The sequence below is a fragment of the Calonectris borealis genome, chromosome 25 (genome assembly GCF_964195595.1).
Source record: "Calonectris borealis chromosome 25, bCalBor7.hap1.2, whole genome shotgun sequence".
Classification (NCBI taxonomy): domain Eukaryota; kingdom Metazoa; phylum Chordata; class Aves; order Procellariiformes; family Procellariidae; genus Calonectris; species Calonectris borealis.
This window is the reverse complement of record NC_134336.1, coordinates 3,190,089-3,206,165: the sequence shown is the minus strand read 5'-3', so window position 1 is coordinate 3,206,165 and position 16,077 is coordinate 3,190,089. Positions and strand designations below refer to the sequence as shown.

Sequence of the window (16,077 nt, the reverse complement as noted above, 5' to 3'; positions counted from 1 at the left end):
CCTGACCACGCTGTCCCCAGGGTCACCCCGAACACTCCAGCGAGGAGTGGACACGCAAGACCCCAGTGCTTCCCGAAGAGCAGCGAGGCCACCCCGTGCCCCTGCTCAGGAAGGGGGAGGGAAGGATTTTTCACGTCTCCAGCACTCTCCATCTCGAAGTGCTTTCCCAGCACTTAATGGCTTTATTTCAGCTCACACGGAGAAGTGCCTCGTCCCCAAAGCCCTGAGCACTAGTGCATAATTTAATAGTTACAGAGCACAGAGCATGGTTAAAAGAGGATGGCCGAGCTTTATTAACTCCCTCCTGGGTTCAAAACCAAGCTGCTAATCAATCAGCCCTAACAAAGGCAGAAGCGCCAGCGCTGCCCTCGCTGAGGGTCCTTCCCCAGCACCCACCAAAAGCCCCTGTCCCGGCAGACTCCGGCCCCACGCGGTCCCCGAGCTGCTCCCTCTAGGGATGGTTTAAACGCCTGTGCAGTCCCTGAACCCCACGGAGATGCCTGCAGCACCGGGAGAACCAGCCTTGGTGCTTCCAGCAGATGCAAACCGGAGCGGTGCTGCCCGGCTCCTGCACTCCTCGCAGCCGCCTTCCCGGGAGCTGCCACGTGCTTTGGGGTCCCCACGGGGCTGTCCCCGCTCCCCAACCCTCAAATGGACCCACAATCTCTAGCAGGAGATAAGATGTCCCAGCAAGGCCGCTGTCACCAGGCCATCACGCTTCACAGGAAAAAGCTGTTTCATCCAAGTCGAGGAACAAGCTCCCAAGAGCCCCCGGCAAAATGTCTCCATCAAGGGGCTGGGGAGGAGGAGGGGACGGGCTGGAAGCGGCTCACCCTCCCTGGAGTGGGGCACGTGCTCAAATTTATTCAGTGCCCTCAGGCCAGCAGAGAGAGAAAAATATCTGCTTCAGCATGAACCGGTACAATTTATCATTGTCTTGGCGTATCTGAGGGGCATCACGGCGGGGAGACCTGACCCAACAGGCGGAACAGGACACCCGGCCCCGGGGCTGCGGGGGTTTCACCTGCAGAGCCAACAAGTCTCGGGATGCATCCCACTGCTCCGGGCGGGATCTGCCCGGGGGTGCAGAGGATGCCTGGTCTCCGCCAGCTGCACAGGCACCGCGGGGCCAGCACCTCCCAAAGCTCGGCGGAGGGAGCCTGCCCCCCGAAAGCCGAAGGGCGATGCTGCCCAGGGGATTCGTCCGTGCTGCCGTCCGGAGGGGTGACACCGCACGCAGAGGCGCCCAGCTGTGCCAGCACCGAGGCTGCGGCTGCGTGGGGCTGAGCAGGAGCCAGCTGCCCCATCTCCCCCGAAACTGGTGGGAAGACACAGACATGCCGCAGCCGCCCATCCCCACCACCGGGATCTGCCGGGGAGCCCCGGGTGAGGCTTTCAGGGCGGAGAAGGGACTGTCTGTGACATTTGCAAACCCTTTCCCAGAACTGGAGTCTGATCCTTCATTTTGATACCAGTTTTTGTGCCGTGTGGGCGGTTCTGAGAGCACACAACGCCTATGGGGTAAAGTCCCCTGACAGCCACCCTCAACCAGCACCGGCACCGCGGGGACGGGCACACCCTGGCAGAGGTTGACGCTGCTTCTTGACACCCTTCCTGAGCCCCGACCAGGAGAAAGAACCACAAATCACCCAGCTCTGCTTCTGGATGAGCCTAAATCAGCCCTTACCTGTCGCTGCTTCAGGAAATCCAGGGCGATCTGCACATTCTGCAGCCGGTGGAAACGCATGCGCCCCTTCTCACGTGGCTGCAAGAGAGAGGCAGCAGCTTCAGGTCAGGCTCGCGGGGCCGGGCCGGCAGCACCCCGCATGCACAGCCGCCCCCCGCATGCCCCTGGGAGCCGCCCGCGGCAGCCCCCCACGCCCAGCGTGCTGATGTGACCCCCCGTGCACTCCACACTCCCTGCTCTATCTTCTTGCTCTGGAGGTAAATAAAGTCATTACTACGCACGATCCTGCTGAAAGAGGGCAAAAAGCCCACGGTGGGGCACGGAGGTGGGAAGACCCTGAGATCTCAACCTCCTCTGAGTGCCACGAGACCCCAAGGGTCTGCATCCAGGCTGAGCCGGGCACTGCACGGCTGCCGGCGGCAGGCAGGACTGGCTCAGCCTCTAGATCCCAGGGCAGGATCTCACCCATCAGCCAGACAAGCTGGGAAGAGGGCTCAGCAAAGCGGGTAGAGTCCGACCTGTCCAGGTGGAAGCAGAGCAGGTCTGCTCCGCAGCAGGACGTAAGGACCCAGGCAGGGACCGGCCGCGGGTCCCCACTGATGACAGAGAAACCCCAACCTCAGCATCAGCCCCTCGGCTCCTCCGGCACGTGGGCAGGGGCTGTTGCTCCAGGTACCATCTCTGAATCCTTGGGGAGGGGAGAAATGAGATGCCCTGGGCTGCGCTCATCGCCGCTGCTGCGGGCGGGGGATTTTCCGAAGTAGCCGGCAGCTGAGCCATGGCCAGGGGAAGGGTATGGGATGCTGGTCCTGCTCTGAATCAGCAGGAGGGGGAGGATCGACACCCAAATCCTGATCCCAGCCTCAACATGAGGCGTCACCAGGATTCTCTGAACTGCTAGGACATCCCAAGTCCTCTGAGTCACCTTCCTTCCCCAGCCTGAAGGGGAAGAGCTGTCCCTGAAAGGGGAACATCTCCAGGAAGGTGCTACAGCCCCAGCTCCTCCTGCGCTGCTCCAGGAGGGAGGTGACACCATGCACAAGGGAATCGTCACCCAGAGCAAGCGGGCTGGAAAACACACCTTCTCCTACACCTGAGCAAGGTTTTGGGGTCCGGCCCCTTCGGGGTAACCCTCGGCTGGGGCCAGGCTGTGCTCACTCCCACCTCTACTCACATGCACGAGGTTCCCGGTCGTGCCCCGGACCCCACGGTGGCACCAGCCCCCCGAGAAGGTGCCTGTGCCCGGAGCCTCTCCATGCAGTGCGAGGTGAGCAGCCGTCGCAGCGGCCCCCCGAGGGCCGAGCAGGCGGGGGCCCGGCCGGGAGCAGCGTGCAGGACCCGTCCCTGTCCCCTCCCGGCCCGTGGGGGGGACACATGCTGTGACACCAGGTGGGTGGCGTGCCCTGACTGCAGGCTGACACTGCAGTGCACGCACAGATAATCCAGTCAACGGGAACACAGCCCGGTAACGGGGACCGCGGCATCGGCTGCCTCTCCGCTCTTACAGCTTCCCCTCTGCAGACCCTCGCTCGGGGCGACCACCCGGGGCGAGTTGGGTGGGTTTTATCAAAAACCCCGTCTAAAACTGAAAAGAGGGGAAGGTCGGAGCCCCCAGCGACGCTGGGCTGCGCTGGACTATCTGACGGCACTCCAGTGTCTGCCACGATTATGCTGCGGCCGGGGCTGACTCAACCTACTTCTTCATCATCATCATCTTCCTCCTCACGCTCTTCGCTGCTTGCACGGCACCAGGCCGGCGCTCTCACCAGGCGAAGGCTCCTCTGAGCTGGCGGCTCTATTTGCTAATGAGGACGGGAGGGACAGCGGCGATGGGAGGGTGACACAACAGGGAGACAGAATGGAAACCAAAATGCAACACCCAGGTCAAAGGAAAAACAAAAGAGTGGGAAGAAGGCGGCTGGATCTCCGGCACATCCCGGGCTCAAGCACGGAAACCTCCCCCCGGCTTTGAAAGCCGTAGCAAAGAGAAGGAAGCTGTCTGGAGCACAAATAGCTCCATCCAATTTTTCAGCCCCCACAAAAACTGAGTTGGCACCTTGGGAGAGTAATGGAGGGAGTTAGGAGATCTTTGCCCAGATCCTATTTTAGGGGAAAACTAAAATAATTCCTGCTGTGCTACCCTGTTGCAGCAATCGGGATCTTCCCAGAGATGAGTAAATGTGTCAGTCTGAGGAGGAGGAGGAGGAAGGAGGGGGACTCTACGATGCTCAAGACGCAGGAAGAGGTTTGCACGCCACCGCCTGCTACAAATCCAGCTCGTGCAGGAGCCGAGCACGGGGCAGGAGTGTCAAACCTGAGCTAAGCTGCTGGGCACGCTGTCACAGAAACAGTTTTAGTCAAAGCCACTATTGTCCGTTATTTTAAATATGGAGCCAAATCTAAAAGATGAAGGTGTGGAAGCCTTCACAAAAAGAGGGCTCTACCCAGGGCACCCTAAGGCAGCGGCTTTAATGACGTGCTTTGGTGGTGGCCAAGAAAGCAGCCTGCGGAACGCGGGTTTGAGTGAAAACAAATAAAATAATAATAATAATAAAAAAAAAAAAAAACAATAATAATAAAAGAAACAACGACAGACATTTGAAAACAAAACTATGGCATAAGGAATGACAACTGATGGCTGGGAGCGGAGGGGAGCAGGGGGGAGGACGGAGGGGGGCTGGGGGGGAGCAGCAGCGTCGCTGCCCAGCCGTGGGGACTTACCAGCTTCACTCCCGACAGCACCTCCAGGAGGGAGATGAGGTTGTGGCCATCTCGTAAGTCTTCGTAGAGGTCGTTGATGTGCTTGCGCACCTGCGGAGAGCCGGGGAGGAAAAGCCATCAGATCCGTGCGCCTCCTGCGCTCTCCCGCTGTTTGCAAGAGCGCGGGAGGAAGGCAGCGGCGTCTGCAAGCAGAGGTCTCCCTCCAAGCCGCGTGCATTTAAAATGATTATTCCAGAATTATCGCTAAGGAAAGCGGCCTCCCGTTTCCCAAATGACCTGGCAAAAGCTGCTGCCAATTTTACGCATGAAATCAAACCGTTAAACCATCCGTACTCCAGGCAATCCCATAATATTGCACTCAGACCTCTGCAGAAAGGGTAGCTCAGTCCTGAAGCGGTGGTTTAATTGCTTACGCCACCTTACAGCGTCTCCCAAAACACGGCACCCAGCTCCCACCTGAGAGCAGCGGAGGTTTCCGTGGGGCAGCGCGGCTGCGAGAGCAGGCTGACCGCATGAGCCTCTGTACCTGCTCTTCCCCCAGGCACCCAGACCTTGCCTGGGGTTTTACTCGGCTGGGAAACCCCAGATGTTTTCCCACAGCAGCCTCAAACAGGTGGCCTCAAGATTTTTCTTTTTTCCCCTCCTTTGTAAGATTTAGAAAGCCAAAAGCTTGACGCAGAGGTTTGCAAAGCTAGCAGGAAAATACGGCTGCGACACCTAATGCCCAAACGACTTCTTTTTTTTTTTTTTTTTTTTTTCCCAAATGGAGAATTAATTAAAAAACACCTGGCATTAACCAAGAAAAGAAGGAGGCACCTTGCAGAGCGATGTTAATCCCGCTTAGCTACCTACGGCTGCAAGCACCTCCCTTCACATACTTTGGGGCTCCTCTCCACGCAGGAGCATCCCTCGAAAGACAAAAAAAGCCCCTTTGCCCTGGCAGGGGGGCAGGAGGGGGGAGCAGCCCCACGCCGGGATCCCCTCCGTCGCCCCGGCTGCCCACAGCCCCACGCCGGAGGATGCACAAGGCTCGTGTTAAAGCAAGGACGGGGCGCTGAGGAGGCAAATGTAATAAAAAGGGCTGCATGGTGATGTTACAGTGCCCTCCAAAGGCACCGGCACATTTCCACTGCAACCGTCTCTGCTCTGAGTACAGATGCCTGTGAACACTCAAATCCAATGCAAAAATTCCCAGACAAAAAAAAAAAAAAAATTTAAAAAAGCATTTACCTGCCAGTCCTGAGCCAGAACGGACAGACAGACGGTCATTTAACTGGCTTTATAATAAAATACGTGACTCTTACCTTCATCAAGTGTTTATTGACCCATTTAGTGAAGGTTTTCTTTTGGACTCTGTCCCGTTCATCTGCCAAAAGAAGACAAAGGCGGCTCTCGGTCAGTGTTTCTCATGCAGAAACTCAGATGACTTTGAAACGAGGGGAAGAGACAGAGGAATTGCCGCCGGTGCCAGGACCGCCGGACGGATCCTGCGCCCGTGCAGGGGAACAGAGGCTGCTTATTCACGGGTTAGTGCGGGACGGGGCCGTTCGTGCGGCTCCGACGTCTCGCTCGGGCAGGGAGGTGGGAGCATCCACCCAGCTAGAATAAAATACACTGCTTTTTTGGGGGAGAACAGTGTTATTCGAATAAAAGCAGCGTGGATGATTGGGATGGGTACAGCTGCAGCTGGCAGCGGCAACTGAACCCCCAAAATGTGTCCCCCCAGCCAGGACCCCTCTGCCTCCTCGTGCTCCCCTGGAGGCAGTGCAGGGAGGGAGGTGGGGTTTGCCCGAGCCCCCCCATTTTAGGAGGCTGTCCCCCTCCCTTGCCCGCCCCTGGAAGGCTTTAATGCATTATATAAACCCCACAGATGTCCCGTAACAGGCCTCTGCCGGGCACTAGCAGTACGTGCAATTAGCAGCTTACTCTGTCGCTGTATTTTTGGTTCATTGGATTGTCAGGATTTAATGTTTATTTCTGTCCCACGGCTCAGCCGAGGGCGCTCTGGCCAGACACCGGGAGCTCCGAATGCCGGCGGGACAGGGTGACAACGTGGGTCCCGTCCCCAGGGGGTCCCAGTCCCCGGAGTGATGGGATGAGAGATTCGTGGTGATGCCAAGCAGCAATGTGGGATGGGGGAGCTGTCAGCAGGCTTTGCACTGCCTGTTCTTGGTGCAAAAAATAATATCATGTGAAAAACAAGGGCAAACAAGGCGAAAGGAGAGGGCATGAGATGGGGCCACACCGCTGGAAGGTCCCGCGGGGTGCAGGGGGGTCCCTCTCAGCCCCCACCTCCCCATGCCCGGGCAGTGAGGAGGGCTCAGGGCAACCCAGCAGCCAGCCCTGTGCCAAATGGGATCAACTGGTTTTAACAACATCATCTCAGAGGAAAGACAGGGCCTCGGTACCGACCCACGGCACGCAACCCCAAGCTCCCGAGCGCTGCCCCATCCAGCCCAGGGGTCCCTGGGATAGAGTGGGAAAGGACGAGCCCCGCTACCCCAAGACATCCCTTTGACATCACGGTCCAGCAGGCAGAAGCACCCCTTGCTTTGGTTTTAAGCCAAAAATCAAGAAAGGGAGAAAACCAGCATCTCTCAGCTCGGGCTCCCCAGCCCCGCTGCGCGTCCTGTCCGGATGGCCCCACATCCCCCTTCCCGGGGTGGGGGGTAACTGGGGGGTCCCTGCACCGGCCGGGCAGCCACGGCCCCAGGGACCCTCGAGAAAATCTCCCCACGTCTCAATCCACGCAGATTTGAAAGCACCATCTAACATCCCTCCTCCTCCTCATCCACCCCACGGCTTCCCCCATCCAAAAGCACCGCAGTACAACACGTGGCACGCCGCCGGCACGTCACCTCCCCCGCGTCCCGCTCCGTCCCCCGGCCAAGGCACGTAACTGGGTGCCGAAAACTACCCGCCGGTTGAACTACGGCCGCCCTCGCTCCCCAGCCCGCCAGGCTCTGGCCTCGGCAAGGCTTCCCGGGACGATGCGGCCGAGCCATGGAGCTGCCGCCTGGCACCGCCGGCCGCCGCCAGCAATAGGAAGCTGCGTCACCCCCACGTGTTTTTAGGGACCTTTCCTTCATGCGACCCCCCCAGAGTCGCGGTGCCGGGTCCCTTCCCAACCCTGGCATTAATTCAGGGTGGATAAAGCTTGAGCCGTGCCACGGCACAGCACCGGCAGCACGGCGGGAAGGAGAGGGCGGCGGGTACTAACCGATGCAGCACATCCGGCACACCAGGCAGGCGCTCAGCCTCTTCTCCCCGGAGACATGCCGCCTCTCCATCGCCCAAGCCCGGGATGGGCAATGCTGGGTCCCGGCAAAGTGGCGGCTGCCTCCCGGCTCCTGGGGAAGGGTCTTCTGGCGGCACCACCCACTCGCTGACCTTGGCCCCAGCGGGTGCGGGTGGGTGACTTCTCGGCCGCAACTCCTCCCACCGCATCACTTCCTACACCCGCTGCCCCCGGCGCGGGCACCGGCCGTTCCTCCTCCGGGGCATCGCCGCAAACCCCACCGCGACGTCAACGGCTGCTTCACCCGCGCTTCCCCTGCTCTTCGCGTTTCTCCGGGTGCTCCCAGCTGAGGGTGCTGCCGGCGTGCCAGCAAAATCCTCACTGTCCCGCGGTCCCGATGGCCAGCAAAGCTGCTCAGAAAGCTCCCAGCGAGGAAGGGGAGAGCTGCTCCCTCCTGCAAGCGAGCAAGAGGTGGTGCGGAGCGCGGTGCAGCTCCCGGCAGCAGCAGCAGAAAGCCAGCGGGCTGGGGGTGCGGACACAGGCTCGCCCTGCGGAGCTGGGCACTGCCCCGCCGGCAGGCTCTTGGCTTGTTTTTCCTCGTCTTGTTTTCCAGTTAATTGCACCAGGGACAGGAGGGACAATGCCGGGCTGTTCTCCCTGCTCCCGCCTGCCTGCCCGCAACTTCTTCCCAAATCATTTCCTGGGTCCAAAACGCCAGAGCCGGGACCCGGCCGCAGCCCCGCTTGGCATGCGGGGAGATAACGGGGGCCTCCTTATCACCACCTCTCTTCCTTTTCTTCTAAATATAATCCCTCTGCAGACCTTCTGCCGGCAGGAGCCCCGCTGCCCCGGCCGGGAGGGCGAGAGGAGCTGGGGGAAGGCGGGAGCGTGTCCCCGAGCATCGCAGGGAGCACGCGGGGACGGGGGCGCGTCACCGAGTCCCACACGGAAAGCCTGCAGCGAGGCACCTCTGACACCGGATCCGGGGGGTGCCCGTGGGCCAGCGGCTCCTGGGCACGCTCCCCTTTCCCATCTCCTGCAGAAATGGGGTTCTTTCTTCCTTTTTTTTTGCCCCGTGTCACCACCTTTGGGTGGTTCCTGGGCTCTGACCAGATTACACCTCCCCACCCTGCACCCCCGCTATCGTCTGAGCTAATAATAATGCACAGTTACTGCTTACTAACAATATTAAAGCCTTGCAAGCTTATCTCTCCCTGGCTAATCTTTTCCAGAGTCACCCTGATAAGCAACTTGTTGCAACCCCCCCATGCTTGTCCTCTCCCCTGTCTAGCAGGAGTTCGCTGGCCCCAGCCACCGAGAACCACCCTGTCACCAGCCAGGGACAGCGAGCAGAGGCGATGGCCCGGGCAGCAGGCACCAGGGCACGGCCAGAGGGAAGGTTACAGCGGCTAGGGAAAACCTGCACCGCTCCGAAGACAAGCCAGCGGCGGGCGAGAGAGACCGGCTGCGGAGCCTCGGGTCCCCTCGCACACAGGGCACGAAGCAAAGGCTGGTGGCAGTGACGCAGGGAGCGTCGCCGGCAAACGGAGACCCTGCTGCCAGCAGCACCAGTGAAAACCACAGTCCTTAACTGAACACGCCCGAGTGCCACACATTCATCCGATGGTTTCCAGCACCGCCGATGCTATCGGAGCCGCATGGATGCTTCCAGCTGCGAAGTGCTTTCATGTTCCTTTCCCAAGACAGGTGAGACTCGCACAGAGGCAAAAACCTGGACAAGCCAGGCAACAACCCAGCCTGAGCCCAGCTGAGCCGCAGCCCCGCTGTCCCTGTCCCCATCGCTGCCCCCCAGCCCCAGGGCGCAGGGACCACTGCGGGACAGCCCGGGAGTGCTCCGAGACCCGTCCCAGTTGCTCCCTGGAGCAAGCAAGGAGCAGGGTTCAGCTGCCTGCATCTCAAGCCCAAACCTCTGCAGGACCACGCATGCTGTTTCACTCCCTCCCCGCCTCCTCTCCCCCCATCGCACATCAGAGCGCAGCCCACCGCATCCCCAGAAACGGGGATCCCAAAGGCACCGGGTCACTGTCTGCTCTCCCCCACAGCAGTGTGAATCCTCCACAGAGGGGCCAGAAGCAGCAAGGACCAAGGAGCGGAGGCGACCGCCCGAGGGGGAGGTGGGTTTTGGGGTTTTCCCACTGCTGCCAGTCCCCCAAGCGAATCCAGCTAGCGAGGGGGAACAGGGAAAACCATCCTGCCCCTTCCCAGCTGAGCGTGGCAAGAAAAACTCCCACTCACCGTCCCACCAGACCCCAGGGCCCCCAGGCACTTGCCATCGTCACGGGGAGGGCTCCCACAGACGCCGGGTGCCGGAGACCCTCCCACCACCACCCCAACACCCTGCACAGACATTTCCCCCCCTCCTCCCTGTTTGCCCGCGGCAGCCTCCGTCCTGGCAGCCTGCCTGGTCCCAGCAGCTCCCAACACGCCCGGCCGGGAGCTGCCGCTCCTCCCAGGATCTCTCTTCCATCATCTCTGGCATCGCTCGCTGTCAGACTCCATCACTATTCACCTCCTCCTGCCTCGGGCTGCTGCTGCTGCTGCAAGAGCCCGGGCCCAGCCCCGGGGTGCCGGCGGGACGGAGGGTGCCTGGCCAGGCACCCTCCGTCCCGCCGGCACCCCGGGGCTGGGCCCGGGCTCTCCAGTGCTCCCCTGGGAGGGAGCCCGGGGTTTCAGTGTCCCCCACTGGCTCCTTCAGCCTCTCCTGCTGGAATAAAGCCTGGAAGCAGCGCCCGAGCTTTCTGCTCCTCTTCATTAATTCCTGCTAAAGCCGACGGAACACGGGAGACATCAGATGGGGCACGGCGCTGGGTGAGCTCGCAGAGGACATCTCTGAGCCCACGCTCAGCGTGAAAGCGGCTCTGTGCATTAAACAGCGAGAGCCAACCTTGGGGTGACGAGGGTTTTGTTATGTATAAAGGTCTAGAAACAAATTTTGAAAGCGTTGAAAGCCATCGCTTTCACTTTGAACTCCTTCAAGGCAAGCAAAGAATGGGAATGCACTTTTTTTTTTTTTTTAACGTGGTACTTTTAAGATGGGGGGATATGCAGAAAATCTGGCTGGCTGAGGAGCACAAGGTATTTAAAATGTGCTGGCTGCCAACTCACGGGCTGACATAATCCATCATGACAGCAGAGCCGACCGGGCAGGATTTACAGAGCCTTTCGAAACACGGAGAGGAAACGGTGCTTGATTCAGCCTGGAAGAATGCACAAGAGATACCTGCAGTGGAAAACGATCCAGCACCTGGATATTTAAGGAGGGAGACACCTGAGAAGTGGTGATGCAAAGGAGACCCAGGCGGATACTCGGCAGAGCTGGGCGAGCATCGCAGGGGTTACTTGTACAACGAAACCTGCTGCAAGACGACCCTCGTCTTCCAGGATGCTGCGCCCGTGGGGTGGGCATTACCTGACCTTTACTGGGAAGGAGCGATGAAGGAAAACAGATATTGAACATACTTGCAAGACTTGCACCAGGATTTTTTCCAAAAGGGACAGATTTCTGTCGGGCGAAGCAGCGGGTCGGCGCGGTACAGGGGTGAGGAGCTGGGAGGAGACAGTCGTGCTGGGAAGCGGCCAGGAGGTCCCTGGATGGAGCCGAGCACAACACTGTCCGGACCCCAAGATTAATTAAGTGGACAGGGGACGGCGGGTCAACAGGAGGAATTGCAGCAAGGCTGGGTTTAGTGGGTAACAGGGCATATTTCTGCGTGTTTGTGCAACTTGGTCTCAATATCTCTCTCCCGGTAGTTTTGGGGGAGGGAGGAAGGAAGAAGTGTATCCCACAAGCAATATTTGGGGATAAGTCCCTGCCTGCTGCCTAGGCTCCGCGGTCCTGCTCCTTTGCATGGAAAAAGTGAAAGAAAAGGGGGAATCGGTCACAGACGTGGAGAAAAGACCCCATGTGGAGACACAGGAGAGAACAAGCCCTGCTGGAAAAACAGAGGAAAGAATCAAAACAAACAAATCCCAAGAGGAAGAGGTCGGGACAGAGAAGGAGCTACTGAGTCCTTGTCCGGGGCCCGGAGCTATCGCACGTCCCTGCAACGAATCCTCACCCTCCTCGGGCGGTGGTCATGTGCAAGCCCTATTTTGGGAAACTGAGGCAGGGTCAGCCTCAGCTGCTCAGCGAGCCCATGCCAGCGCCAGGAGGAGCTCCCAGGGCCACGTCTTGCCGCTGCCGGTGTCGGTGGCTAACCGAGACGCTGCTGTCATGGCGAGGAGTGGGAGGGACGCCCGCCTGCGCCGGGGCAGGAGCCGGCAGGCAGAACACCAGCCACGTGTCGCAGACTTGTGCCGAGACAAAAAGCAGCCTCGTCCCCAGCAAGACACCCCCATCCCAGCCGCTCCCACCCGCCACGTGCGCCGGGAACGGGGGGTGAGACCAAATTTAGGCACCGAAACCTTTGCCTCCCCACCCCCCCCCAGCATGGGGACCAGTGCGGTCGTGCCGGGAGGATCCCCGGCACCGCGTCCTCCTCCCCACTGGCCACGTCCGTCCCTGCCCACGCCGCTGCCACGGCTCTCGGGGAGGGAAAACAAGCCGTGACCCTTGCCGGCGGCACGCCGGCCATCTTAGAGCCTCTCCCCCCGCGGGGGCCGCCCCTACCTTCTCTGCTCCGGCTCCTCCAGTACAGGACGCCGGCGATGCCCAGGACGTGGCTGAGGACAAAGGCGGCGGGCGGCAGATAGGAGCTCTCTGAAAGAGGCATCGTCCCCTACTCCCGGCCCGTTATTCCAAGCCTGGCTCCAAAGTTCTTTTCCCAAAGCTGCCGCTGCCGGAGCCCAGCATTGCCAGGAGGGCGAGGGGACGGGGGGGGGCCGAGCCGCTGCCTGCAGAAACTTCCGAAACTTCCTGCCTGCGCCTCTGCCTCCAGCTGGCTGTGCCCCCGGAGCTGGCAGGGCTCAGGGACAGCCAGCGTCGCCGGGACGGGGCCAGGGAGATTTGGGAGCTCGGGGGGGGGGGCGGGTGGAGGGAGAAAGCGAGCGTCAGGCCGGCTCAAACATCTTTCCTCAGCGTTCACGCAGCCAAACTTCATCCCCCCCCGCGCTGGGGGGAGAGACGTCATCTCCTCTGTTTCCATTCCCAGCCCCACTGGAAGGTTGGCTGCGGCTGCGGCGGCCGCGGCGAGGGGGGATCGGCGGGAGCAGCTGCCGCGCCGGCAGCACCGCAACACCCCGCTCTTCATGGGGGGCTCGGGAGCGGGACAAAATCTTGTCCCCCGCAGCGGGTGACAGCCGGCAGCCCAGCTCGGCACCCCCTGCCCGCAGACTGCCCGGCGATGCCAACACACCGAGGGCAGCCAGGATCGAGGGGGGAGCGGCTGGGAGATGCGGGCAGCACTTCGGTACCATTCGAGTGGCAGCAGGCAGCTGCCTGCCGGGGCTCGGTACCCCGGGCTGGACCCAGCGCCAGTCTGCTGGCAGGAAACCCTCTGCCCAGCAAGAGGGGCAAAAGCAAAGGCGACCAAAATTGGGCTTCTGGGTACCCCCAGCACGTTTCCCTTGCCCTCCCGGGATGCCCAGAGATAAATGTATTAATTGCCAGGACACCCCCAATGGGGAAATACCCACAAAGATGCTCTAACACGAAAGGCAATAGTTCATCCACCTCCCGGCCCTCCCTGCAGCCCGGTGCCGCACTCGCCACCAGCATCGCACCGTGCACGGTGAGACTTTGCAGCCCAAACCCATTTATTAACGGTTAGCACCGTACTCGATGTTACTCTGGGAGTTTCATTTCTTTTCTGAACTGTTTCCGGCAGCGGAGGTACAGAAATGGCACAGGGTAAGCGAGCGCGGCAAGTCCTGCCGCGGCACAACAGTTACATCCCCCGGCCCGTTTGCCATCACAACCACAAGCAAACCGGGCAGAGAGGCTCCTTACAAAGCCTGCTTTGCTTCCTACGCCCATTGTCTGTCTACGCCAGCTCCTGGAGGAAGAAACTTGCACTTAGATAGAAAATTGTACAGAATGAAAAGCTCATTTTTTGCCTTTACCTTCCCAGAAGGGCTCAGACAAGAGCGGTCTGTTCTGCTACTGGTGCTCGGCAGCAAAGGGCAAAGCTGTTAAGGTGGGGATGGCACGCCACAGCCTGGGGCTGCAGACCTGCGAAACCTCAGCCCCGCTCAGGCTTTGCCGATGGAGAAAGTCAGGAACCCAGGCTCGCGCGTGGCCAGCGCTGGACCGGCCGCCACCCAGCAGCACCCGCTCCGCAGCATGGGATGGTAAAACCACACGAGGTCCGCGGTGTCACCCAGATGCAAGCAGAGGTTTATACTATATTTATAACCCCTGAGCAGCTCCCCAAACCCAACAGCCACAAGCTGGTCCGGCCCACCAAGAAAACCATATCGAGCAAAACTTGATAGACCCAAATGTTGCATCACCCCATGGGGGACTTGCACCCCCCGCGACCTCCTAACACTGTTCAGGCTAATGAGACGGGCGATAGAAAATACAGGGAGCTACCCTGGGGCTTGGCGCTGTTGCAGCTTCAGCCCTGCCCGGATGAAAAATATCCCGGCATAGTTTTCTTCTAAAGCAATCTGCTTTCTGTTAAGGCAGGGGATGCTTACAGGAGTAACGACCCGCCGGCAGGCACAAGGCCACCATAAATGGCCCCACGGTGTGGCCCCGAGCAGGGCAGTTAGTGCCCTGCAAGGCAAAGAGCTGCCGCTGCTGGGGCTGGGATGTGTCGGTGGAAAAGGCTCCGGGAAGCAGGAGCTGGTTTTCCCCATCCCCTCACCCCAGCTGCACCCACGGGGGCTCAGCCGCTCCTGTGCTTCCCGGGTGCTGCATGCGCAGAGGGGCCGATAAAATGCACGGAGCACTGGCAGCTGCTCCAGCCGGACAAGCCTTCGGGCAAAAGAAACTCTTTAAATATATATATAAAAATATATATGTAAATACAGAAATTTCTAATATAGATAAACATATATAAAAAACCGTACATTTTTATATATAAAAAAATCCCTCCCCTGCACCAGGACACCCCTGGGACACCAGTGGTTCCCCACTTCATCCCACTCGGTTTAACGCCGCTCCCCCCTCTCCCCCCCACGCTCCCCTTGCCGGCGCATGCTCGGCACAAGCCAGCCCGGCCGCCTCTCGCCGCTGCAGGAAGCCGGTAACGGCTGCAGCCCAGCCGGCAGCAGGAGGTGGCAGACTCGGGGCGCTGGGAGCCAACGGCGGGTTTCGGGGTGACCCACCAGGGCTCTGGGGAACGCCCAGCCCCGGATGCAGCTGCCGGCCCCCCCGCTTGCCCAGGGGGAGCAGCCTGAGGTGGCCCCCCCTGCTCCCTGCCATGGAAACCGCCCCGTGCACCCGAAACACAAACAGCTCGTTTTAGTTCCTTGCAAGGCGGCTTTTTCAGCTTCGACCGTCGCCTCGGCCCGGAAAGGAAAGGGGTGGGGAGAGGACGCGCTTCTCCCGCCTGCGCAAGAATTTGGGGAGCGGAGAGGCCGTGCCCTCACTGTGGGGGGGGTCCCCGCCTTGCAGGGCACCCCCCTGTTTCACAGGCTGCCCTGCACAGAATTTTGCAGCCCTGCGCATCACCCAAAATGGTGTTACCCCCATCGCTGCCCCCCAGCCTGGCTTTTAGGGTACCCCACGGGATGGCTCTGGGGACACCGGCTGCCCCAACCCCCCTCCTCGCTCCGGCCGTGCCTCTCACCCGGAGCTGAGTCACCCCTGGCTCCGGCCAAGCATTTCGTGTCCGGGACCGATCCCCCCCCGCCATGCGCCTCCCCAGTGAGTAATGCTCAGGCGACACGGCCCGGCCGCGGCGGCCGGCTCCGGCATCTCCTTATATGACTGGGGAAGCTGCCGGGCAGCGGCACACGGGAGCCGGGCACAGCCCACGCCTCTCCGGCACCACTCGGGGGGTGGAGGCACCCCGGCATTGGGGTGGGCGATGCCGCAGGGATGCTCCTCTGTCCCCCGGGTGCTGTGGCCTCCCGGGAGGCAGCGGAGGCCCCGCGGGCTCTGGCCAGGGACACGTGTCCCAGCCCCGGGAGGTGGCAGCCAGGTGGCACTGTCGAAACGCCGAAGCGGGCGTCACCGGATGGTGCTGGGGATGGCGGCCAGAGCCAGAGCTGGCACCCCACAACACCATACCTGGGTGAAGCCTCCCTCCAGGGCTCTGCCTGGACCCCCCTGTGCCCAGGGCAGATGGAGGTGCTTGCCAGTGCCCCCCAGCCAAGCCCACCAAAGACCCCCCCCATTGCCCACAGTGGGCACCCATGGACATGGAAGGAGCCATGAGCACACTGGGGGGGTTTTACAGAGGGGCTTCTCTGCCCCAAATGGAGAGTGGGGTCACCCCACAGCAGGCAGGGGACACCCCGCTCCCCATGGCGGGGAAAAGGGCTTGTCCAGCAGCGGTGCTGAGCATGCACAAACTCGTGA

General features: G+C 60.8%; 1 protein-coding gene across 31 annotated transcripts in view; it reads right to left on the bottom strand.

Moving 5' to 3' along the window:
* Positions 1–16,077, bottom strand: part of MACF1 (microtubule actin crosslinking factor 1) — a 140,387-nt gene that overhangs the window by 104,101 nt on the left and 20,209 nt on the right. For 23 of the 31 annotated variants that reach the window (XM_075173302.1, XM_075173318.1, XM_075173308.1 and 20 more), the window contains exons 2-5: positions 5,713–5,774; positions 4,409–4,498; positions 3,385–3,489; positions 1,688–1,765 (exon numbers count right to left, since the gene is read on the bottom strand). In XM_075173302.1, coding sequence (XP_075029403.1) covers positions 1,688–1,765; positions 3,385–3,489; positions 4,409–4,498; positions 5,713–5,774 — 335 coding nt within the window. Of the gene's footprint in view, positions 1–1,687; positions 1,766–3,384; positions 3,490–4,408; positions 4,499–5,712; positions 5,775–7,628; positions 8,217–16,077 lie in introns of those variants that run through there. The other 8 variants (XM_075173317.1, XM_075173335.1, XM_075173332.1 and 5 more) reach the window with 3 other exon arrangements.